Source organism: Phoca vitulina, unplaced genomic scaffold, assembly GCF_004348235.1.
Source record: "Phoca vitulina isolate PV1807 unplaced genomic scaffold, GSC_HSeal_1.0 scaffold9, whole genome shotgun sequence".
Taxonomy (NCBI): Eukaryota; Metazoa; Chordata; class Mammalia; order Carnivora; family Phocidae; genus Phoca; species Phoca vitulina.
Genome location: NW_022589712.1, coordinates 3,849,382 through 3,875,705, shown reverse-complemented (window position 1 = coordinate 3,875,705; position 26,324 = coordinate 3,849,382). Strand labels below are relative to the sequence as shown.

General features: G+C 39.7%; 1 protein-coding gene across 6 annotated transcripts in view; it reads right to left on the bottom strand.

Annotated features, from left to right (window-relative positions):
• PDE10A (phosphodiesterase 10A) overlaps positions 1–26,324 on the bottom strand; it is a 587,662-nt gene that overhangs the window by 7,677 nt on the left and 553,661 nt on the right. For all 6 annotated transcript variants that reach the window (XM_032407504.1, XM_032407502.1, XM_032407503.1 and 3 more), the window contains 3 exons: positions 7,919–8,030; positions 3,531–3,611; positions 1,941–2,029 (listed from right to left, as the gene is read on the bottom strand). In XM_032407504.1, coding sequence (XP_032263395.1) covers positions 1,941–2,029; positions 3,531–3,611; positions 7,919–8,030 — 282 coding nt within the window. The remainder of the gene's footprint in view (positions 1–1,940; positions 2,030–3,530; positions 3,612–7,918; positions 8,031–26,324) is intronic.

Genomic DNA, 26,324 nt, shown 5'->3' with positions numbered 1-26,324 from the left:
GGGAGGCCCGGGCGGCAAGAACGTTCGGCCACAGGACCGCCAGCCAGGAGCTCCCGCTCTGCGGGCAGAGACAGTGTGCCAGCTTGGGGTCCCTGCCATCTCATACTGGGAACTGGGGACTAGCCTTATTTTGAACACTGTCCTATATAAAAAGTCACTGTAAGTTACACGTAGGACCAATGTTAGAAATTTCTTTGTTGCAGTAAAGCCATCTTCGCGTTCTGGCAACTTGTGGTCTCAGACGCAGGCTGCTCTCCCCCCTCTCCACCGGTCTTTCTCTTTCCAAATCTGCTGTTCAAATGCTGTGGGAATCCTAATCTCCTTGAACAGTGTGACCACCACCACCTCGCCCCACGTGGCTGACCGGGCAGAGATCTTATCAACACTTCCCACCTTGCACCTTGCTTTCTTATATACAAAGCCAAAATCAGAAGGGAACCTTGCACTAGCAAACACAAAAGTCATACAAAGCACACACAATGCAAAGACACCTCTGGACAAAAGAAATCTCTAAAATATAACCTGAAAAATGGAACACTTTTAGCTTTTGTGCCATATTACCACATATTATTTGCCCAGAACTTAAAGAGATTTTTGATATACTGGAAAAAAGACCTACACTAATGTTGCCACGTTTCCTTGGACACCAATGACACATGAATTTTTTTTAAGTGTTAATAAGATTAAAATGGCCTTTAAGAGATTATATGGTTCAGCCAAGTCAATGAAGCAAGAATGCATCAAAGCTGCTGAGACAAGAGGAATCCCTATCCTCGTGCTCGATAATGACAGCAAGCGCTCATTCTGCTGGTTCTGGATATTTAACAGAAAATACAGATAATTTTTGGATAGGAAAGGACTTTTGACTGTTACCTAGGATTTTTTTTTTAATTACATGGATTTTGATTGATATTGCCATTTCTCTTTGGTGGGGCACTGACTTTTCCAACCCGATTCCATCAGGAATGAGTCCCAGCTCATACTCCATATTATCCACATGGCTTAGCCCTTATGTAATAAGATAATATTTTAATGAACTAACTGCTGATTAAGGTCAGTGATGGCTCAACAAAACCAGCTGGGATGTTATGTTCACCTCCCCAAGAGCAGAGAAGAGAAACAATCACTTACATAGGAAAAAACATCTCCCTCCTTGTTGGTTTTCTTTGTTTGTTTTCCTCACAATAATTCGTTCATGAAATGAGTTTCAACAGCAGAGGGTGGGAGTATACCAAAGGCTTTGGTTTTGTTCAAAATCCTGCCTCTGTCCTCTGTCCCCCACTGTGCCCACCCAACCCCCAAGGGTGCTCCATGGCTAAACAGTTGGAAAAATCAGCAGGACACCAGTTCTCTTGCAGAAAATCAATACACAGGGCTGCTCTGCTCACTGCCCTTTGACCTCCCCAGACGGAACTTCTTTTCAAAGTAACATGAAAATCCTAAAAAAATTCCAATGTTCTTAGCTGAGCACATCCCTCAAAAGCAATGAGAAAAGGATGCAGAGGATTTAGAAGCTGGGACGGATGACGGAGGGCTCATATCTCTTTTGGGAAGAAACTAAAACTCACAGAGAAAGAAGATCCCAGTCAAGGCTCCCCCTCCTCATTTACACAATAAACTGTGGGATTAAGCTGAGCCCCTTTCCAACAAGCAGTCCTGAACACACATTATGGTTCTGTCTTTTTAAAAACGCATTGGGCATGGATCCCTGGGTCCTAACAAAACCCAAACCCAAACCAGATACCTTCTTGCTCCTTTTTGGTGAATGAAGGACTTTATGAATACTCTTAACATATACTTGTTACCTAGGCAAACACACAGCCCATAAAATGACATTTACTGTAATAAGACAGAGCACACACATTGATGGAGAGGAAAATTCCATACGGAGTCTTCATCCTCTTGTTACATCCCACCCCAGCCTGAGCAGTGGTACATACCTGCACGCTTTGAGGAGAGGCTCGGTGGGCGGGAAGATCTGGGTGAGGGTGGTGTAGCAGGGGATGGCCACTGCGTTGTAGAAACCCAGCTGCCTCGGGCAGGGCCACGCACAACAAGACACAAAAGTGCAGGTTAGCAACAACCTCTCAGCTGAGGCTTCTATTTCTCAAGCCTAGCTATAAAATTAAATGTTCTAGTTTTGCTCCCTGATATTTGGGCTCAATGAATACTGCTGCAGAGTGCATTTAAAAATGCCTTAAAATACGTCCGCAAAGTAACACACATAAAAAGAGGCTCATCCCAAACCCAAGTTCAACATTCAATGAAATTCCATTTATAGATCACTCAAGTTATAATTCAAGCACTGTTCTTGTCTCTAAGTCAAAGTTAGTTTTCTACCATAGACATTTCAAAGTCAACCCTGCTATTCTTCTACAGGTGGCCTCTTCTCCAACTTAGTATTTGGGAATCTGTGCAGGTGTTTCGTGGGCTTGCTATCCTTGGCTGTTGGTGCCTTGCTTGGTCTCCAGAGACTTTCTTTCTCCCCCTCCCTTTTTTTTTTTTTATATAATCACACAACGAGACAGGACCTTTACAAAAGGACACGAAAAGAAGATGCCGGACAGGAAAGACAGATCTCTGTGAGCAAATATATGGGAAAGTTCCATAAACAATATTAAAAAGAAATTAAACTGCAAGAACCACGTGCAATAGGCACGTGGGGCTGGGCATGTCAGTGTGTGTTCAGCAGGGAAGAACAGTGAGCACCCCGTTGGATGCAGCGGCTAAGCACACGAACACACCGCGAACCGAGGACCACGAGGGTGAGAAAACCATGCGGCCCTTCTCTATGCTGACGTCTCTGAAAAACTGGGGACTTGCCTCAACTTTGGTATGAATAGTGAATAAATTAACTTTAAGTGAAATAGGAAAGCTTGAGAACTTATCCAAAACCATCATCCTGTGAGTTTTCTGAAATGTTTTCTAAATGAAATTCTATAATTATTTGTCCATAACTAACTTCCCTGTTATGGTGTTAGAAGATTGGTAGTTTAAAAAGACTATAATCTGAGAAATAGATCGCATCACACATGCAAAACTGACAGGCATGAGAGCTGTCAAAACATCAAAACATTGACATAAATCATGTGGTAAGACCTGAAAAAATAATAATTAATGTCAACTGGTGGTAAGACAAAATTCAAAATGGACTAAAATACTATGCATTATTCATTAGGAAAAGTGGGCCTGATCAAAATCTACGTTACTCTCTAAAAAATACCTTTGCACATTCAATGACAAAAGATTTTCTGCTTGCTAAAAATATGAACAATTCCAACTCCTCTATCCCTCCATGTCAAGCCATTGGTCACTGCGATTCCATCGGTGGAAAGAGCTGACGGTTCGGGCAGTTGTGGCTTCTTTAAACCCAACTACGATTTCCTAATCCTGGCCTTAGGATCCCCAAACTCCATCTAAATGCAGAAGATTTCAAGTGGTCCTGGGTTCTACAAGATGGCATATACTTTTAATTCACGTGTGATTTTATGACTGCCTGAAATTATTTGACTTTTCAACAGAATTCATACCTGGCCTTGTGGGACCTCGTCCTTCTTGTCTCTGTCCATCATGGGAATAGGTTGTATTCCCAACTTTTTCATCTCATCGCCCTAAGAGAAACAGGAAAAACCAAGCTTTCTCAACTTATAAGCCCTTATAAAGTCTTGGTATTAATGAGTTGTTCCCTTTATTTATTAATTTTCTTCACAATGGATAATGTTTCTGGCTATTGATGCAAACAAATGTCAAAACAATAAAAACTTAATGTATCATCATTTGGCTTTTCTCAATGAAATTACCAGGAATGCAGGCATCTCTCCCGGTTCCATTGTGCAGAAGTTAGTGAAAGTTGTAACAAGAGGAGACTCAGATAATAGTGAGGAGGAATGACAAGAACAAAGCATGGAATAACCTCAAGGCCTTTTTCTCACTTATTTTTCAAATGAATTTTCACGTGTGTTGAACTGGATGAAGCGAGGCTTTAGAGAGAAATAATGTGTATCAAGACTGGTCTGCTACAATGTGTTAGGAAAGATACAGTGTAACTGGCTACACATCACCGTAGAGGTTACAGTCACAGATGCTTATTAAAGATTTCCTATTTTGCAGGCTCTGGGATAGGTAACATATAAATACTATTTTATTTAATCATGAAATACTAGGAGTTAGATATTCTTGTCCCCATTTTATAGATTTTAAAAATTATCTTCCTCTTTTTAGTTATTTGTTAAAGATTGTTAAAATCTTCTTTCTTAACATACCCCAACTTTTTCCTTGCTACGCCACTATTCCCTCACATTTCTTCATTATTCAGTTACTTTAATTACTTCACAATCATGCTTATTTTCAGAAATCAGAGGTGGAGAACAAAAAACATCCTAGATTTGCTAATGTAGGTCCAAAACAAATGATGAGAACCCCCACGAAAGGTTCTATTGCAGGGACAGAGGCCAAGCACAAACATCGAGAACCCCCACGAAGGGTTTTACTGCAGGACAGAAGCCAAGAACAAATGACTAGGACCCCCACAAAGGGTTTTGGCAGGACAGAGGCCAAGAACAAATGACAAGAACCCCCCAAAAGGGTTCTATGTGCAGGACAGAGGCCAAGCACAAAGGACAAGACCCCCCATGAAAGGTTCTATCTACGAGACAGAGGCCAAGAACAAATGACTAGAACCCCCAAGAAGGGATCTATGTGCAGGACAGAGGCCAAGAACAAATGACTAGGACCCCCACGAAGGGTTCTTTGTGCGGGACAGAGGCCAAGAACAAATGACGAGGACCCCCACGAAGGGTTCTATGTGGAGGACAGAGGCCAAGAACAAATGACGAGGACCCCCACGAAAGGTTCTATGTGGACGACAGAGGCCAAGAACAAATGACTACAACCCCAACAAAGGGTTCTATTGGCAGGACAGAGTCCAAGAACAAATGACGAGAACTCCCACGAAGGGTTCTATGTGCAAGACAGAGGCCAAGCACAAAAGATAGAACCCCAACAAAGAGTTCTATCTGCGGGACAGAGGCCAAGAACAAATGACGAAAACCCCCACGAAGGGCTCTATCGGCAGGACAGAGGCCAAGCACAAATGACAGGACCCCCACAAAGGGTTCTTTTGCAGGACAGAGGCCAAGAACAAATGAGGAGAACCCCCCACGAAGGGTTCTATCAGCAGGACAGAGGCCAAGCATAAATGTCAAGAACCGCCAGGAAGGGTTCTATCGGTGGGACAGAGGCCAAGCACAACTGACTAGGACCCCCACGAAGGGTTCTATGTGTGGGAGAGAGGTCAAGAACAAATGATGAGAACCCCACGAAGGGTTCTATTGGTAGGACAGAGGCCAAGCACAAATGTCGAGAACCCACAGGAAGGGTTCTATTGCAAAACTAGGCCAAGAACAAATGAGGAGAATCCCCACAAAGGGCTCTATTGTGGGACAGAGGACAAGCACAAATGACTAGGACCCCCACAAAGGGTTCTATTGCAGGACAGAGGCCAAGAACAAATGAGGAGAATCCCCACAAAGGGTTCTATGTGCGGGACAGAGGCCAAGAACAAATGATGAGAACCCCATAACGGGTTCTATCAGCAGGACAGAGGTCAAGCACAAATGACTAGGACCCCCACGAAGGGTTCTATCGGCAGGACAGAGGCCAAGAACAAATGTCAAGAACCCCCACGAAGGGTTCTATTGCAGGACAGAGGACAAGCACAAATGACAGGACCCCCACAAAGGGTTCTATTGCAGGACAGAGGCCAAGAACAAATGACAGGACCCCCACGAAGGGTTCTATTGCAGGACAGAGGCCAAGCACAAATGACAGGACCCCCAGGACGGGCTCTATCGGCAGGACGGAGGCACTTGAGTCCAGCTTCTGCTCCCGTGTTATCACTTTAAATATTAGTTCCGTGGTTCTCAAACTTTTTCCATTCCTGTTCTAAGTGAGTGAAACTAACCAGGCCCCTTGCTCAAGGATATTACAAGTCCAGTAAGTAAAAAGACTGTGAATAAACAAAGATTTGACTATGTACAGTACTCACAAATAAGGATCAGTGCTACACAGGAAAACAACGGAGTACTGCAGAGTATGCGTCCCAGGAAGTACTGGCCCAGAGTGGGGCTTGCAGAGGAAGCTGCAGAGGGCAGGCAGGGGGGCACGGGGGTGGGGGGAGAAGCTGACCTTGATGGCAGTGAGAGGGACTTGACTCAGGGAAGCCAGAGGGGCTGAGATGAGGAAATAGCCTGGTGAAGCAGTGGGCTTTGGAGATCAAGTTCATGACTTCTGTCTCTGTCACAACAGCATGGAGGGACAGACTGGGAACAACATTAGAGTCATCCCTAACCTGCAGATGTGACAACTAAAGTACAGAGGTGAGTCACAAAGCTGGTCTGAGGTTTGATCCCACATGCTACAGCAGGATGCCCATCTCCAGCACCAGGACATCAAACACCACACTCTGTGTGACTGTTAGTCTAAGTCTAAAGGAAAAGGCAGGGACCTAGGTCAGAATGCTGCAGGGATTCAGGCACGAGGAGGCCAAGTCTTGGGGCAGGAATTGGGGTGGGTGGTGGGCAGAGATGGGATCTAGCGGACATCTGGGAGGTGAGCCAGCAAGACGCAGTGATGACCTCTGCTTCCTCCCATGGACTGTGAGGTCCCTGAAGACAGCATCCATGTGCACTTTGGGAGCTTAATCAGTCTTTGTGGACTATTTAATCAGTGCAAAAAAGAGAGGAGGGAAATCTACATAGCATATCTGTCACATTTTGATTCATATTTTAGAATACAAATACAATTATGAAAGTATGAATTATATTAGTTAAATAAAATTATTTGCAAAACAATGAGCTAGCTTCAGACCAGTTTTCCTTATGTGATATTTACAGAATGTACTCTAGGTTACTACTTTTAGACACGTATGCAAATTAAGTTAACGGATAATAAAGTCAGAGATTACAGTTCAGACATGTATACCTAAAACAACCTTCTTAATTAAGTCTGATAGTAACTAGATCCTGGGATACACACTATAAAATAAGAAAAAACATGCAAGAGTTTGCATGCACAATGTGTAGGCATTCTGGAGAAATAACACTGTGAGTATAATCAACTCCAGGCCTGTGGTTCTCACCCAACAAACATTTTTTTTTGGCTTTGCCATCGTGAAAAAAAATAACATTATAAATCTTTTCTATTGAACTATCAACTGAATGATTGGCTGGTTTTTACTTTTTACATCCATTCTTTTATACGGGTGAGGCTGAATGGTTTGAATTAGCAATGACCAAACTCTTGGCCCTCCAAATTTACCTTTACTTCTTCAAACCAAATGAGGTACACAAACATTTTATTTCATTTGTTTCCCTAAAGTAATCTTTGAATATGCAGGGGGCTAGGTATTTGTGGGTTCATGTTAATAAGAGAGTGTTCTACTTCTTCTTGGACAATTCAGAAAGCAAAATGAGAACTCAAACACACATTTCTGATAATTGAGATAATTCAGTCAAGAAGAGGGTATTAATGAAATTAAATTCCATGGTTGCCTCACATGTCAGGGGTATCACGAGTTAAAAGCCCACATATTCTGTGGAACTCATAATTGGTCGTTGAATTGACCATCTGGAGTATTTACGGAATCTTGTATGTCTATGGTACAAGGTAATTATGTCCCCAATTTCCAACTGCAGACATACACAGCCTGTGACACTAGGGTCCCGCAATCTCATGGGCTGTATGTCTGCATCTGTGTAGAAATGCTAATTCTTCTATTGCATGTGACTGACAGTATACTATTTTTTGAAGTAACAAGGAACCTGAGCTACTAAGACATTGTTACTAATTTACCCATATATTTACTTTCTCATCAGACTTTTTCTCATTTTTAATGTTCATATAAAAATCAAAAACATACCTCAGCCCAGAACTCTGCATATATATCATTTGCTGTCAATTTTGTAACCGGCCATAGTTTTGTTACAGAACAAAGATCACAGGCAGTCATCATCAAACCAATGACACGATCTCTAGAACACAATAACACAAAACAGGTCAGCGTGGCATTTGCACTCTTACAATAAAGGCTAGAAAGACTTGCGCATTTTCAGGAATAAGGCTTAAATAGCAGGCATTACTTGGCATCTGGGAGGAGAGGAGGCAGGGAGAGAAGCAGTGTTGCTTCAACTGGAAGGACCTGAGTCACCTCTGTCACTGCCCCGGGAAGGGTTACCGTGCACCTCAGTATTATTGCTGTCATCAAGACAGTTGGGCATGGCTCTGGGGCCACCTAAATCCTCATGGAGTTCTGCAAATGTACAGGGTGAAGAAACCTTGAAGAAAAAAATCTACCCCAATCCTTTTGTTTGTATATGAAAAATGTGAGGTGCAGAGAAATGAATGACTTCCCCACGGCGCAAGCAGCTCAAGACAAGGCCAGAGCAGACGCAGGTTCTCAGCATGCGTGATGGGAGCTGCCTCCCAGCACTTTGCAAACTCTAACCTCCAAAGAAATGAGTTCTCTTTTTCAGTTGCTTTGCATTCACATTTTGACTTCTTTTTTCTAAATGTGGTTTGGTTTAATCTTTCTTCTTGAAGAAAAAGAAAAAAACTGCTTGAAGACTTGAAACGGACATACCCCTACAATTTTAATGGATTTGGTCTAGTGACCTAAATGAAATCTATGGCACGAACTGCTGATTAGTAAGGAATTTTAATATACTGACTTTAACTTTTATGAAGCAAATTACATACTTTAAAAGGCAAATTATCAGTAAAGATACAAAACTGTGGGGCAAACGAGATGTGACCATTTCCAGGTCATATGTACATTCTAACAAGTCTCGGGAATCCGCCGCCGCCTCCGCTAAATACTGCCTTAGTTCTTGTAACCGCACAGATGGTCCCCTCCAGGGGCACAGCCCGGCCCTGGGTCCTGAGCCTGCCCCCACCAGGGCAGACGGCATATTGGGAATGCCCATCCGTCGCTGTGGCCGAGCCTCTCATGTAGCGGCTCTCCCACGCACAGATTCCTGGCTATTTGGGAGACCCTGCCTGGTCTGTTACCTTGTCTGGGACACCGATCCCTTGCAAGGTTCCTTTGTTTCCCATCAGTCCACTTCCTTTAGGCCATTTCCTTAATTAAAATCACTTTTACAACCTCACTTTCCTTAAGAACACGTCTTTATTGGGGCAGACTAAATGGCTGATGAGACTTCTGTGCACCCTTCTTGCGACCCCAAACAGATGCCGTGTGAAGATCCAAATTCCGCAACGTGATCAGGAAACTCCGTATTTTCTTGATGCGGGAGTTTACTAATAAGCACTTTGTGGTTTAAAGGAAGAATATTTCTGGATTTGGGCTTCTAGAAGAACGAATTTGTCATCCGTTTATTCAACAGGTAAATTCATTAAACAGAAACAGAACATGAAAACAAAACTATGGCTGTTTCATAAGATTGAAATAATTCAATCTCGTTTATATTCACATATACACTTCAACATTTACTTTTGTTGGCTGAACATTCTAACAAGCTTTACCTCAAAAAAGATTTATCTCGTAAATCCACAAAACAAGAAATGTTAACAGAACTGGGCACACTGTAGGACGCAAGGAACCAATTTTCTCCCTGGACCGGATTTCACAGGTAGTGTGGTTACTATTAGGGTTGAGAAGATTATGACCCCAGTTGTCATTCAGATTTCACTGTCAAAATTACTTAGACAAAACAATTCAACAGTAATTATTTTACTGGTAACCAAAAAAGTAAGAATAAACAGGTAAGAAAGTTTTTATTAAATGCCTTTAATAAATTACTTATCTTTTACTCTCAATGACAAATCAGTTAGATGGTCATGGTTGCCTGGAAATATTAATGTAAATTGGAATAATTTTATTTCTTTCCATGAATGGAATGTAGGTCTAACTGGGATAGCCGCTTAATTCATCATGCGTTCTGATAATCAACTCTGAAAGGGATGGAGTTTATGCTAACTAAACTCTAAGTACAATCTTGTATAACCGGGTCAGCAAAAATAACAAAGAGCCCAATGCAATGCCTATGTTATAGATGATTCTTTGGTAAGTAATTTCAGGGAGTTTGACTACATTCATTTATTCCAAAATTTTTTGAGTGCCTCTATGTATCAGGCACAGTTATAGTAATGAATCAAGTACCCTGCTCTTTATAGAACTAACATTCTAATATGGACACGCAGAAAATAAGGTAAAAAGTTTCATTGAACAAGCTTGTAAAAATTATTGTAAAAGAGGCAGAACCATGAAGATCTGTGAGAGTCCCACTAGAGATGAGTAGGTGTGGAAGTTCTAATGTGTCCATGAGGAACATGGTGAGCTTGAGGAACAAGAAGCCGGTCTGGCTGATGTGGAGGGATGAGGCACAGCACGGGGTGCTGCCCGGTCTGGAGACAAGGCAGGAGTCTGCTATTCCAAGTCAGATGGTCACACAGCGGAGGCTGCGAGCAGAGGAGTGACATGCTCCACGTGGTAGAGAGATCTTGGTGGAGAATGACTTGTACAATCATAGGGGCAAGGGAGGATGGGGAGAGATCACTTAGGAGACCACAGTGGTCCAATGAGAGAGGATAGCAGCATGATTCCGATGGCAGCAGGAGACAGGGACAGGTGGAAGGCTCTGGGTGTCAGGTAGAGCCAAGGTGAAACACAGTAACATCTGCAGGTGTTATGGTGACAAAGCCCCCCTCCCCCCGTTCCTCTTCCTTCTACTCAACCCCCATGCATAATCCCAGACCAGGCGGAACTAAAGACACAGGATCCATCAGGGTGTGCAGACATTCTGACCTCTCACCAGGGCCGTCCTACCTTAAAATTCTCCTCCCACATCAGAAGATCACAGAATCGCAGAACTTTACCAAAGGAGAGGAAACCACACAGCATGCAGGATTTCAGGTGGGTTACTCTCCCATTATGCTCCCCCCCCCCCCCCCCCCCCCCCCCCCCCCCACTCTACAAAAGTTCATCAGCCATGGATACAATGTTGTATTGGAAGAAAAGCAGAAACATGAAGCTGGACCAGATGAAACATAAGTAACTTTATAAAAGATTTCAGATAGAGATATGAAGATTATATATTATATATTTACATATATATACACAAAGAATGAGTTCTCATATGATTATTATTACAATTCTTCATTTGTGTCAATATCTGGATTTCAAAAAGACTGAAGGACTAGCTAATTTCCACAGTGAGCTCCAAACAGAAGACTTCTCTACCCTCACTGTTCACTAGGCTCTGACATCATTCTGGCCTCCCTAATAACGTGGCCTGGTTTTAAAACACCGTTAACATTACCTACTTCAATCCAAGGTTATCAGCCAGGGCCCTAACATGAAAGAGACGGCACACCCAGGGGGACGGGAGGACCGACTGACGAGCTGAAGGGAGGCTAAGGATGGGGAGGCACCGAGGGTCAGTGGCAGCAAGCAGGCCCTGCCCTGAGCCCGAAGGGGCAAGGATACGGAGCTTTCCCCAGAAGCACTGTGAAGCCAGGGGAACAAATGCACCAACTCTTCTGTCCTCCCACCCTCTCATCTCTTGTTAGTGCCACCAGTCTCTGAATCCAGAAGCTGGAGGGAGGGCAAGATTGCTGGGTGACCCAGCCCCTACAGGTCAAAGTGGAAAACATGGTCAGTGGATCTGGAGGCCAAAAGGAGGCTACTCAGATGACAGGAGTACCCAGAAGGGAGAGCTAGAAAGCTGTCGTTCACACTGAAAAATACGTTTGAAACTCAAACAACTTTTAAGTTGTTACACCTCTTTATTCACCTCTTTATTCCACCTCAAATTACACCTCTTTATTCATGTGTCAACAGAAAAATGGGTTTAAAGTCAAACTTTCTACTAATCTAAGAAAATCTGTTCCATTAGTGTTTGGGGACCCAGGTTAAAGTGGATAGTCCAGCACAGAACTGTCATGGAAAATAGAAAAAAGAAAAAGAAAAAGGAAAATAAATACATGCCTGCTTATCTTAGAATGCTCATCCACAAAGAGCTAATCAAAGGCCAGGTTTCTACTACGAGGTGGTCTTCATTACAATGTGGCTGAGGTTGGGTAAACTGGGGTCCAGTGGTTAAGTAAAGAGCAAGCTTTTGGGGTGTGTTTTAGCAGGTATTTAGTTTAGAAACTACTATCTAGCCTTATTTTAACTCTTCTGTTTAATTTTAAAATCCCATCATACACAATATTTGAAAAGAGACTAGGTTAAATCATTTTCCCCCTTAAATTATCATTTTAATGATCTTTTCTTGTTTTTAAACTTATCTTCAAGGAATTTTAAATCACAGTATTAAGTAACTTAAATAAATCATGTTTATGATAACTACTTTTCTGATAATACAACCCATTGTGGCTATTTTTGAAACATTAAACCAGACTCAGGATGCTATGGATTCTCTGAAAATATTATTTGAACAGCTGCAGAGTCAAAACCGTACATGAGATGTTTGACTCCTACTGTTTCCAATGACACAATACAAATAACTCTTTGATATAAGCATAAGCATGGTGCAGTGATGAGCTCACTAAAGTAAACTTTAAATTCAAGTTCTCAATTCTTAATTTTATAGAATCCTATGTTGCTTCTTCACAAAATGTCATTGAGAGAAAAATGACTACATGTCAAAGGGAAATCACTCTTGAGCAAATGTGTGTCACAGAGGGATTTGCTATTAAAAATCATCCTAACTTGGGGCTCCTTGCTCTGTGGGGAGCCTGCTCCTCCCTCTCCCTGCTTTGCCCTCTGTTTGTGCTCTCTCTGTCAAATCAATAAATAAAAACTTTTAAAAAATCATCTAACTTAAAATGTATTTGCCTAACAAAATCATTGTATTAGTTCTAGAATTGAGAGCCCTTACATAGCAACATGCGCTACTGTAACTTTAAATCAAGTGAGGACATTAGCAATTTCACGTTAGAACTTAGTTTCCCTGCATTTCAAGTTCTTCAGATGAAACACAAAACATACCTAGCAGAATGAGGCCCTCATGCATTTACTATGGCAGGTAGACAGAGATTCTTAATTTAAATAAAGGATGCACTTCTCTATTTTTTAAATTTTTTATTTTTTTAAAGGATTTTATTTATTTATTTGACAGAGAGAGACACCAAGAGAGAGGGAACACAAGCAGGGGGAGTGGGAGAGGGAGAAGCAGGCTTCCCGCTGAGCAGGGATCCCGATGCGGGGCTGGATCCCAGGACCCTGGGATCATGACCTGAGCCGAAGGCAGTCGCTTAACGACCGAGCCACCCAGGCACCCCAAGGATGCACTTCTCTAGACGTTAGGTAACTTCATTCTTGGCCAAAGTCTGCCATTGATTTCCTCAGATGAATATCACCTTTTCATGTTTCAGTATTAATTCTAGGTGTAAAGAGAGAAGCCACTGTCTGTCGTTTATCAACTCTCCAATGGAGTAATTATAGTCGATATCTACAAAAATTATCACCTAATATTATCATATATTTAAGTACAGACATTTCAGCAATATCAGGTAAATTGATGTATTAAAAGTATAAAAGAGATTCTCTAAAAGAGAACAAGAATTCATAATCAAAAAAAGATACTATACTGATAAGCAGAGGTAAACAGTAAAATAGCAGAAACATTAAAATTTATTTAAAAATATATTTCCAGCTTATAGACTACCCATTAACTAATAGAGAAAAAATAGCTTTGGAGAAGCATCTTTATTTAAACGGTTTGCAAAGAGCCCCTGGCTGCCGTGAATACGGACCGGCTAGCAAGGGAGACACCTGCCCCTGGACGACATCAGTGCTGATGGCTAGAGGCAGCAGGGCAGGCAGCAGTTGCTCATGTTTCTTTTGGGCAAGAATTACTCGAGCAAGAAAACTAGGAGTAAGATATAAAAGCTAGCCGCATTCAGAGTCCTTTCCGTACGGTGCCCCCCTGAGCTACGTCCTACCACCGAGGCGAGAGATGGCTGCAACCTGCAGGCCTTCTGGAGGAACAGCTGTCCTGACACAGGTAATGCTCCCTAGGGAGTGTCCACGGCAAGGATGGCTGGTGGGATACACACCTAGTCATAGGGCAACGATGTCCGTGTTAACTCGAGCGTAAGAAGGGGCTCTAGAAGATGCAGAGGAGAAGGGTTTGCAACCACAGCCATGAGGGCAGTTCTGAACCTGCAGAAAAGTCACTGTGACTGCACACGACGCCCGCCGTCTTGAAGGACAGCCCGCAACGGCTCCAGATATGCAATTCCTTACAGACATCGCTGTAGAATCCCCATAAAGAGATCTATGGAAGGCCACCAAAGCCATGTCAAATGTGGGAGTATTTCATGCCCTAATAATTCTAAATGGAGTGAAAAGCTTACTCATCACTATGCATATTTTGTGGGCTGCTTCTATGAGCTCATCAACTTCTAATCCCCTCAGAAAGGAGATTTGATCTCATCTGGTGAATTAAACACCATTCTATATATTTTTTTAATGATTTTATCTAAAGACTTACTGATAGAATTGACATACTCTATCTTGTTTAAGGACAAAACACTTGAAAAAAGATGATTCATATTTATCATATAATCATATTTCTGGATTGTATATTTTTTGTTTCTCACATTTTAGGTGTAATTTATATAGAATGAAATGCATACATTTGAAGGATAAAGTTCAAGGAGTATGAAAATGTATACAGTCCCAAACTACCACACCAATGAAGACAAGGAACATCTTCATCACCCAGAAACCCCTCCTGCCCTTTTCCCATTCAGTGTCCTTCACCCGACGCCCACAACAGCCAGTCTGAGTTCTATCACAATCATTAGCACTATTAATTCATTTGGCCTATTCTGGTGCATCATAAAAATGTTTTCATATAGTATATACTATTTTAGTCAGCAAAATGTCTGTGTGACTCATCCATGTTGTTGCATGAGTCAGCAGTTCCTGATTTTTTAAATTGCTGAATAGAACAGTATTCCATTTGAGAAATGCCAGAAACTGTCTATCCATGCACCTGTTGTTGGATATTTGAGTTGCTTCCAGTTTAGATATGTTATGAATAAGGCTGCTGTTAACATTTATGTCTGAGTCTTTGTGTGAACAATATGCTTTTATTTCTCTCGAGTAACCTGAGAATGGAGTCACAAAACAAGCATATATTTAGCTACTTAAGAAACTTCCAAAGTTCTTTCCAAAGCAGTTGTATATTTTATCCTCCCACTAGCACTATGTTACTATTTTAGTAGCTTCACATCCTTGCCATCACCTGGGTATTGTTGGTCTTTTTAATTTTGGCCATTCTAGTGAACATGTAGTGGTTTATTATGGTTTTAATTTGGTTTTCCTTACACATAAATATGTTGAGCAAAACTTTATGTTCTTTTTTTTTTTTTTTAAGATTTTATTTATTTGACAGAGAGAGACACAGCGAGAGAGGGAGCACAAACAGGGGGAGTGGGAGAGGGAGAAGCAGGCTTCCTGCAGAGCAGGGAGCCTGATGCCGGGCTCGATCCCAGGACCCTGGGACCATGACCTGAGCCAAAGGCAGATGCTTAATGACTGAGCCACCCAGGCGCCCCAAAACTTCATGTTCTTATTGGCTTTAGGATCTGAAAAATATCTTTCACTCTAGGGCAACCACTAAAAAAAAGTTAAAAAAAAGAAATATAGATGATATGTTAAGAAAGGAGAGAAAATGGAATCATATAAAATAATCAATTAAAGCCACAAAAGGTGGAAAAAGAGTGGAAGGCAAAAATAGGAACAAAGAACAACTGTGAAGAATAGAAAAGAGTAACAAACATGGCATATATTAATGCAACTATATCTATAATCACTTCAAATGTCAGGGGTCTAAATACACCAATTAAAAGAGGTCATCAGAATGGACTAAAGAACAAGACCCAGCCCAACCATATGTTGTCTACAAGAAACCCAGTTTAAATATAAAGACACATAGAGATTAAGAGTCAATGAATGGAGAAAGATACCAGACTAACATTATTCACAAGCAAATGGGAACAGCTATATTAATTTCAGACAGGACAGACTTCAGAGCAAAAGTTATCAGCAGTAAAGACGACCATTTCATAATAATGAAGGGATAGTTCTCCAAGAAGATGTAACAATCCTCAACTTGTCTGTGCCCAACAGTAGAACATCAAAATACGTGAGGCAAAAGCTGACAGAACTGCCAAGGAGAAATAGATAAATCCACTATTTTAGTTGGAGATTTCAACACCTTTCTATCAGAAATGGGCAGACCCAGATAGCAGAAAATGAGGATATGTGAGGATATGTTTGAATTCAGTAAGTCCATCAAACTATTACATATAATTGACATCTGTAGACTACTTCAACAACTGTCAAAAACACATTCTTTCAAGCTCACATAGAACATTCACCAAGATAGACCATGTTGCAGGGCACAAAATACACCTTAACAAATTTAAAAGAAGAGAAATCATACAGTGCATGATTTTTAGACAACAATGCCATTAATGAGATAGCAATAACAGAAAAATAGCTGGGAAATCCCCCAAATACCTAGAGATTAAACAAACCATTTCCAAATAACACACAGGTCATAGAAGAAATCAAGAAAAATTTAAAAATATTTATGACTAAATGAAAATGAAAACACAACCTAACTTGTGGGATGCAGGGAAAGCAGTGTTTAGAGGGAAATTTATAACATTAAATGTACATAATAGAAAAGAATAAAGACATAAAATAAAAAATCTAAGCTTCTATTTCAGGAAGCTCAGAAAAGAAGAGCAAATTAAATCCAAATGAAGCAGAAGAAAAGAAATAAGAATTAGAGCAAAAATCAATGAACTTGAAAAGAGGAAGTTGACACCAAAAATCAACCAAATTAAAAGCTGGTTCTCTGAAAAGATCAACAGAAACAATAATCCTCTCTAGCCAGTCTAACTAAGAAAAAAAGAGGATACTAATAACTAGTATCAGAAATGAGAGAGAGAATGTTACTACAGATCCCAAGGACATTAAAGGGATAATGAAAGAACACTCTCAACAATCCTATGCCCACAAATTTGATAACCTTCATGAAATGGGCCAATTTCTTGAACGATACAATCTGCCAAAACAAAAAGAAATAGATCATCCAAATAAGCCTATATCTATTAAAGAAGTTGAATCAATAATTAATACTTTTCCAAAACAGAAAGTACCAGGCCCAGATGGGTTCAGATGGTGAATCCTACCGAACATTTAAGGAAGAAATTATACCAATTCTCTATAATCTCTTTTAGAGGACAGAAGCAGAGGTAACACTTCCTAACTCATTCCATGAGGCCAGCATCACCCTGACACCAAAACTGTGCAAAGACATTACAAGAAAACTATAGACTCATACCTCTCATGGCATAAATGCAAAAATCTTCAACAAAATATTAGCAAATCTAATATGATACAGTATAAAAAGAATTATACATGTCCAGTTATGATTCATCCCAGGTATGTAAGTCAAGTTCAGTACTAAAAAAATCAATTAGTGTAACCCATCATATCAAGAGACTAAAAAGAAAAATCACATTATCCTGTCAGTAGATACAGTAAAAGCATTTGACAAAATCCAACAGTCACTCATGATAAAAGGTTTCAGTGAACTAGGCATAGCGAGAACTTCCTCAACTTGATAAATATCTACAAAAAACCTATAGCTAACATCATACTTAATGTTGGGAAACTCAAAGCTTTCCCACTACGATCAGGAACAAGGCAGGGATGTTCTCTTTCACTACTCCTTTTCAACACTGTACTGGAAGTCCTTGCTAATGCAGTAAGACAAGAAAAAGAAATAAATGGTATACTGATTAGAAAGAAGAAATAAAACTGTTCACACATGGCATGACTATCAATTTAGACAGCTTGAAGGAATCAATAAAAATGCTTTTGGAACTAATAAATTATTACAGCAAGGTCACAGGATACAAAGTCAACATACCAAAGGCAGTCATTTCCTATATACCAGCAACAAACAAGTGAAATTTGAAATTAAAAACAAATTACTATTTACATGAGAATCCCCCCTCCCCAGACTGAACTACGTGTTTAGACACTACCTGACTTCAAGATTTACTATAAAGCTACAGTAATCAAGACAGTGAGGCAGTGGAGAAAGAAGAGACAAACAATTCAATGGAAGAGAACAGAGCCCAAAATAGACCCACATAAATATAGGCGAATCACCTGTGACAGAGGCAAAAGCAATAAAATGGAACAAAGATAGTCTTTTCAACAAAGGGTGCTAGAACAACTGGACATCCACATGCAAAAAAAAAAGAAAGAAAGAATCTATATACAGACCTTTAACTCTTCCCCAAAAAATTGACTCAAAATGGATCATAGACCTAAATGTAAAATACAACCTTATAATACTCCTGTACAGGAATACCAAAGAATAATCTGTTACTGTCTTGACGCTCTCCTCTACTGCTGGCATTACATTTTATAAACACTTGGTAATCAGTAAGTGTTAGCATACAGATGGAAAGGCTGATGTGCCTGAAAGTACTGAATGCCTCACCCCTGAGCACTGGGGTGAGTTCTCGCAGCTTCTGACTCTTGGGTGTGCTGCATAAGCCCCTGACACCGCCTCAACCCCCCACAAGGCATCAGCTGATCTCCTGTCCTCTATGGTAGAGCTTGTTTTTCTTCTTGCTGATCCCTCCCCTCACTTCTCTCGGACTTCCTAAATGCCCTCTGTCCAAGTCTTTCTGCTGCGAAAAGTGTTTGCTCTGGCCTAGAAACACTGGGAGTGGAAAAGTATTCAGTTCTAGGCATGTCTACAAATTCTTCACCTTCCCAATAGCACAGCCGGTCTCTTCTTACCAGGACACAGTGAGTCTCATTCTCAGAATCTCCGAGTCTGGCCAGCTGAAGGGCCCTGCTCTTCTCTCATGGGCACAGGCGAGCTCTGATGATGTCCTCACTAAAAAGGCAGACAACCGTGGGATTTTAAGGGCTCCAAGGAATGGAACAGAAGGACGGTGGCCTTTTCTGGTGAAGCTCAAAGGCTCCCACCCTGCATATAGGCCCATGTGCCCACATGTGCCCAGCTTGAGTCAGGACACCGAGCTCACCCAGTCCCACTGGTTTGGGTATTAGTTCACAGCAGCTCTGATTACAAACAGGATCAAATCATGCAGAGTTTCTGATTTTACGTAATGCTATTGTGAAAATGAGCTTAAATGGTTTCCAGTATAGTCATTAAGATTCTCTTAACTTCCCTTCTCCAGGACCTTGCATGAGTCATGGCTGGAGAATCTCACTATACCGAGAAGCTGAAAGGTGAGATTCCTGGGGTTTGTCTTCCCAGCAATGAACCCAAGTCCTCCCTGCAGGACTGTTATCCCTGATCCAAGGTTAGAACATCAGGAGACCATGACCTGGTAGATGTCTCCTTACCTAATCACTCCCCATCCAAGAGGGAAGACAGGTGTCTGTGCAAATTTACCTGGGTGGAGATGAGAGAGGACAAGGAGGCAAAACAGGCACAGAATGGGGCTGTCCTGTACTCAGGAAGCCCCAGTGAAGTCTTTAGGCCTGGCCAGGATCTTCCGTTCCCAAAGTCAAGTCTATTTGCCCCCAGGGTCAGTTGGACAATTTTGATTGCAGAAGACAAAAAAATCACGTAGGCCTCTGTATTAATTTGCTAGGGTTGCTGTAACAAAGTACCACGAACTTGGTGGCTTAAACAACAGAAATTTATTGTCTCACAGTTCTGGAAGCCAGATGTCCAAGATCCAGGTGTCAGCAAGGTTGCTTCCTACTGAGGACCATGAGGGAAGGGTCTGTTCCAGGCCTCTCTTCTTGGCCTGCAGGTGGTCATCTTGTCCCTGTGTCTGCACATGGTCTTCCACTGTCATGTCTGCATCCAAATTTCTTCTTCTAAAGGTATCAGTCATACAGGATTAGGACCCACCCATATGGTCTCATTTTATCTGATTACTCTTTCAAGGCTCTCTCTCCAAATATTGTCACATTCTGGGAATTAGGATTTCAACACAGGAATTTTTTTAGGGGACACAATTCAGCCCATAACAGTTCCTAGAACACAATTTTATTTTGAGGATATTCATGGCCCAGAGCTAAGCTGAACGGCTGTTCCTTTCACAATCTCTCTCCACAACCTTTTCATTCCCTCAGATGAAGTCAAACACCCTTTGCATTCTTACAGAACTTGCCACCACTATAATTAAACCATGTGATGCAAAGTTATTTCATTGACGTGTCAATCTCCCCATTCGACTGGAAGCATCAGGCGGAAGCAGGGCAAGTGGCTGTCTTGTTCTTTGCTGCATGTCCAGCTCCTGGCCCAGGCCTGGCACGTGACAATCTGTGGTTGTGGAACTGTGGGTCTCTCTGTGCTTCTGCTCGCTTCTCTCACTCCTTGCTGGCCAATCCCTCAGGAGCCTCTGATCCAACATGCTCACATTTCAGAGAGATATTCCATACACTATAATTTCACTTCATATCATTTGTGTTAACATTTAACCTCCTTTAAGGTCATTCACATTTTTACTTAAAATTTAAAAGGTAAATCTTTCATGTAATTTTTACTTTGTCTTATTATTGAGTTGTTAAGAGTTATAGAAGACCTAAATATGGAGAATATTTTTCTCACATTGGGTGGCTTTTCACTTCCTTAAAGGTTGTTTTGAAGATTATGAGTTCTTAATGTGATAAAGTCCAATCTATTATTTGTTTGTTTGAAGGTTAGTGCTTTCATTTTGTTTCTTCCAGCTTCACTGAGGTCAGACTGACAATAAAAGTTGTATGTATTTAGGTTGTACGATGTGATGATTTGATACATGTATACACTGTGAAATGATCACCACAATCCAATTAACACATCCATCAGCTCATACAGTCTCTTTTTCTCTGTGTGTATGATGAGAACACTTAAGACCTACTCTCTTAGCAAGCTGCAAGTATAATATACAGTATTATTAACTATAATTGCCATGCTATAATTAGATCCCCAGACCTTATTCATCTTACAACTGAAAGCACGTAGCCTTTGACCAACATCTCTGGAGGTTAGTGCTTTCTCTGTGCTACGGAATCTTTGCCTACCCAGGATCATGAAGACTGTCTCCTATGTTTTATTCTAGAAAATTTTATAATTTTAACTTTTACATTTAAGTCTATCATCCACCTGAAACCTCAGTAATTCAAGAGCCATGTGTTGGAAAGACTATCCATTCCTCCATTAAATTTTCTTGACACCTTGGTTGAAAATCAATAGGCTATATAGTGTGTCTTCTGTACTCTGTTCCACCAGTTTATTTGTCTACCTTAACACCAATACACACTGTCTTGATTACTGGTACTTTATAGTAAACCTTGAAATCAGGTAGTGTTAAGTCCTCCATTTGGGCTTTTGCTTTGACACAATTGTTTTGACTATTTTTTAAGATTTTATTTATTTATTTGAGAGAGAGAGAGAGAGAGAGAGAGTGCAAGTGCACACACAAGCAGGGAAAGCAGCAGTAAGAGAAGGAGAAGGAGGTTCCCCGCTGAGCAGGGAGACCAATGCGGAGCTTGATCCCAGGACCCCGAGATCATGACCCTAGCTGAAGGCTGACACCCAACCACCTGAGCCACCCAGGAGCCCCTTGTTTTGACTATTTTAGATCTTTTGTATTTCTATATAAATCTGAGGTTAGCTTGTCAGTGTCTACAAAAAAGCTTGTTAAAGTTTCAATTGGGATTACATTTTTTGGAGGAATATTTGCAGAGAATCGATATCTTAGCAATACTGATTTTTGCAATTCATAATCATGATATATATCACTCTATTCATATAGTGCTCTCTCAGAAATGTTTTACATTTTCAGTAGAGACTTATATATCATGTTAAATCTATTCCAGTATGTTATTTTAAAAAAAAAATGACACACCAAGTGAAATTGCTTTATTAATTTCAATTTCCAATTGATAGTTATTTATATATGAAAATAAATGATTTTTTAAAATGTTGATCATGTATCCTGTAAACTTGCACTTATTAAGTCTAGCAGACTTTTTGGAGATTCCTTAGGATTTTTTTCAGTAGATGGCATGTGATTTAAAAATAAGGACAGATTTACTTTTTCCTTTCAACTCTTATGCCTTTTACTTCTTTCTCAATGTGATGCACTGACTAAGGCTTCCAGCTCGAAGTAGACTAGAAGTGGTCATCGTGGGTATCCTTCATTTCCTTCTAGACTTGGAGGGAAAGTCCTTCATATATCACCTGTCATCACAGTGGCTATAGTGTTTTCAAAGATGCTCTTTAAGAAATTAAAGAAGTCTTGTATTCCTAGTTTGCTCAGATATTTCCACCCATCAATAGGGGTTTTTGTCAAAAGCTTTTTCTGCATCTTTTGAAATGATCACATAGTGTTTCTTTATTCTATTCCTGTGAATTATATTAATTAGGAAATGCTATTCCTGAGATAAGATCCACTTGTTATGCTTTATTATGTTTTTTTACATGTGACTGAATTTGCTATATTTTGTTATAATTTTGCATCTACGTCCATGAGGAATATTGACTGATCTAAATTAAATTTACTACTTTTGTAATGTGTCTGTCAGATGCTGGTATCAGGATTATGCAGGCTTCATAAAATAAGGTGGTAAGTGGTTCCTATTTCCATTTTCAGAAACAATATTTTTTCTTCCATAAATGTTTGATAGAATTCACAAGTGAAACCATGAGAGAGCCACAGTGATGGTGGTCTCCAAATCTACATTCATATTCCCCTCAAGTCCTTGGTGACCCAAGGACCAAGGTCGAAACAGAAACAGAACCACCCTAAAAATGCTTGAAGGCACATAGTCCATAAGGTTAGGGTGATCCATGAGAAATTTAACTGGCCACCAAATAAAGGTCAGTTATTTTTAGAGAAAGGTAACAGAATCCAGAAAGATTACAGAGCATATTACCCACAATCTAAATAAAGAAATAGAAAAATGTATTCCGTGATCCAGAGAAAAAATAGTCTTAACTAAACAGATTCATAGAAAACTTAGATGGTGGAAATATGGACAAGAATTTTTAAATAAGTGATGTGTCAAACAATCTTCAGAAAAAATATATATTTGAATACAAAGAGTGAAGTGATAGAGAATTTTAAGACAGTCATAAAAGCTATAAAAGTGAACCAAAAATAAATCTCAGAACTGAAAAACACACTGCATAAAATAAAATACACCACTGGATGGAGTTAACAACAGACTGGAAAGAACACTGGAATTAGAGACACAGTACAGCTAATTACCCAAACTGAGGTACAGGGAAGAAAAAGACTGAAAAAACAATACAGAACTTTCACAGACTGTAAGATAGTATTAAGTGATCTATCACATGTGTAACTGGAGCTGCTGAAGAAAAGTGACAAATGAGACAGAAAAAAATATTTGAAGAAAAATAATGGTGGCAACTTTTCTGCACTTCACTGAAATCAGCAGCCCATAGTCCCAGAAACCTCAGAGGAAGGACCTCAAGCAGGATCAAGAGCCAGAAGACCACACTTAGGAACATTATAGACAAAGTGGTAGAAACCAAAGATATAGAGAAAATCTTCAGGGCGGCCAGAATAAAAAGACATGTTATATATAGAATAACAATAGGAATGACCACTGACTTAACAGATGAAGGCCAGGAGACAACCGAACATTTGGGGATGGGTTAGCCCGGTGATGGGCATTAAGGAGGGCACATACTGCATGGAGCACTGTGTGTTATACAAAAACAATGAATTGTGGATCACCACATCAAAAACTAATGATGTGTGGTGACTAACATAATAAAATAAAATTAAAAAAAAAAAAGAAAATCTGTCAACTTATAATTGCAAATCCAGCAAAAATATCTGAAAAGTGAAGCCAAAATAAAGGCATTTTCAGATAAACAAAGGCTGGAAGAAACTGCTGTCACCACACTTAAAGAAATGTTAAAGGAAGTTCTTTAGACTAGAGTAAGATGATACCAGATAGAAATCTGGAACTGTTCAAATAAATGTGAAGCATTGGAAATGGTATATATATGTGAGAAAATATGGCATTATTTTTCTTTTAAAAAATTCTTTAGTAACCAACTGTTTAATTTTAAATATTCGCAACCTATGTGGGATACAGAACAAATGTATCAGTATCCTACTTAACAAGAGCATACCAGACAAAAAGGGGTATAAATGGATTGTTTTTTAAGGTTTTTACATTGTATGGAAATGGAATGATATTAATTCAAGCAACTGATAAAGATGAAGACTGTAAACTCAAGAGCAAACACCTAAAATAGAAAGAGGTGTAACAACAAAGAACAATAGAAGGTCCAGAACAAAGTGCTGAAGGAAACATTCAATTAACTGAGATGAAGGCAGGACAGAAGGGACAATGAACAAGGGGTTCAAGGGAACACAAGGAAGATAATGAGACAACCAATCAAATACCGTAACATTAAATGCAAACAGACTGAACAGTCCATCAGGAAGTTAGTGATCTCAGGTCTCAACTACTGCTGGTAACAAGACCCACTCTAAATATAAAGACTCAGACAGAAGGTAGGGAAACAATGGAAACAATGTGACACGTCACTAGGAAGCATAAAGAAGCTGGTGTGGCTATTAACACAGAAAACTTTAAAGCGAGAAGTATTACAGACAAAAAAAAGAATTAATTTCACATTGATAAGATGGTAAATCATGGAGAAGACAAAACAAATATAAATGTGTAGGCACCTAATAAGGTTTCTAAACACATGAAGCAAAATTGAGAAATATGTAGAAATTCATAACTTTATTTATACTGGAAGCTGTATTTCCAGTTAAAAATGGGGAAAAAATACATTCACAAGTGATAAAATCTGTAAAACGACCATATAATTTTACCAAGAAAGCGACAGGACCTGTTTAGACAAACTATAAAATGTTGTCAGGATTAAAGACTCATGCCAATGTCCTTGAAGACAATATATTTCCATTTTCACATGAAGAAATAAACACAGCTGCAATCAAAGTGCCAATGTGGTTATTTTTAACTGATAGCGGAATATATTTTTCTTTTTAAGTATTCATGATGGGGGAATAAAAGTCATGATGTCTATAATTTACATTCAGGTGGCACATTGAAGTAAGAAAGGCAGAAATATATGGTAAGATGTTAACAATTCTTGTACATCTCAATATAATTTCTACTTTTCTGTAAGTTTGAAAATTTTTTAATAAAAATATTTAAAAATGCATTTATTAAGTAACAATTTCCATAACATTTTTGGAAGGTAAATGAAAGATGAAGATTATCTTACCAGGTATGTATGATAAATTTCAACACAGTTATGGTAATCAAAACAGTATGATCACAGTCGAGGATTAATTAGCATTTAAATGGCTTAAGGAACTCCAACAATTATCCAAGTTTATACGAAAACTTCAAGCGGAGGAAAAAATGGATTATTAATTAAATGGCATTGATTTAACCCACCAGGAATAAATAAAAGACATAACTCCAGAAGAACTAAGATCTAACTATGAAAATAAAAACTATAAAAATATACAAAATGAATTTTAAGTGCTATTTATATTACTGTGAGGACAGGGGAGGTCATCTTAAGCAAGACAGGAAACCGGATTTGATAAAAACAAATGAGAGATTTGACCTCATGGAATTAAATTTTTTTATAGTCAGAAGAAAATCTGAATAAAGGTTTTGAAAATTGCCTGAAGAAAATATTTGTAACATATAACAGAGAAACTTTTAGTACCCTTAATAAGATATATAATACAAACTGATTTATAAAAAAAGTAAACAGCTCAACAAAAAAATACGCAAAAGCTCTGAGCAGACATATACACAGAAGTAGGAACAATAAATAGCCAACAAACGTGAAGCAATGTGTAATGCAGGGAGCTATCAGAAAATGGCACATTTTATGAGCAAGTTTTCACCCACATGTTAGGAGGAGTATGAATTTCCACAATCCTTTTAGAAAATTTACTATGTTTAGATGTTTATAAATTTCTAGCATCATGCACTACACAGTACATATTTTTAGAGGACCAGTAGGTAAGACTAAATAAGCAAGTTTGTTACAGCTTTATTTATACTGTAAAATTCTAGAAATAGCTTACCATCGGGGGAAAGGTTTAACAAGCTTTTATATAGTATGGGGTATACAGTACCCCATACTACAAGATGTTATAGAACTCTTAGAAAAAAGGAATGCATCTGGTATAATCACATTTTTATTAAAAAAAAAAGAGGACAGTATATTTGTGTATGTACAGTGTGCACCCATGCA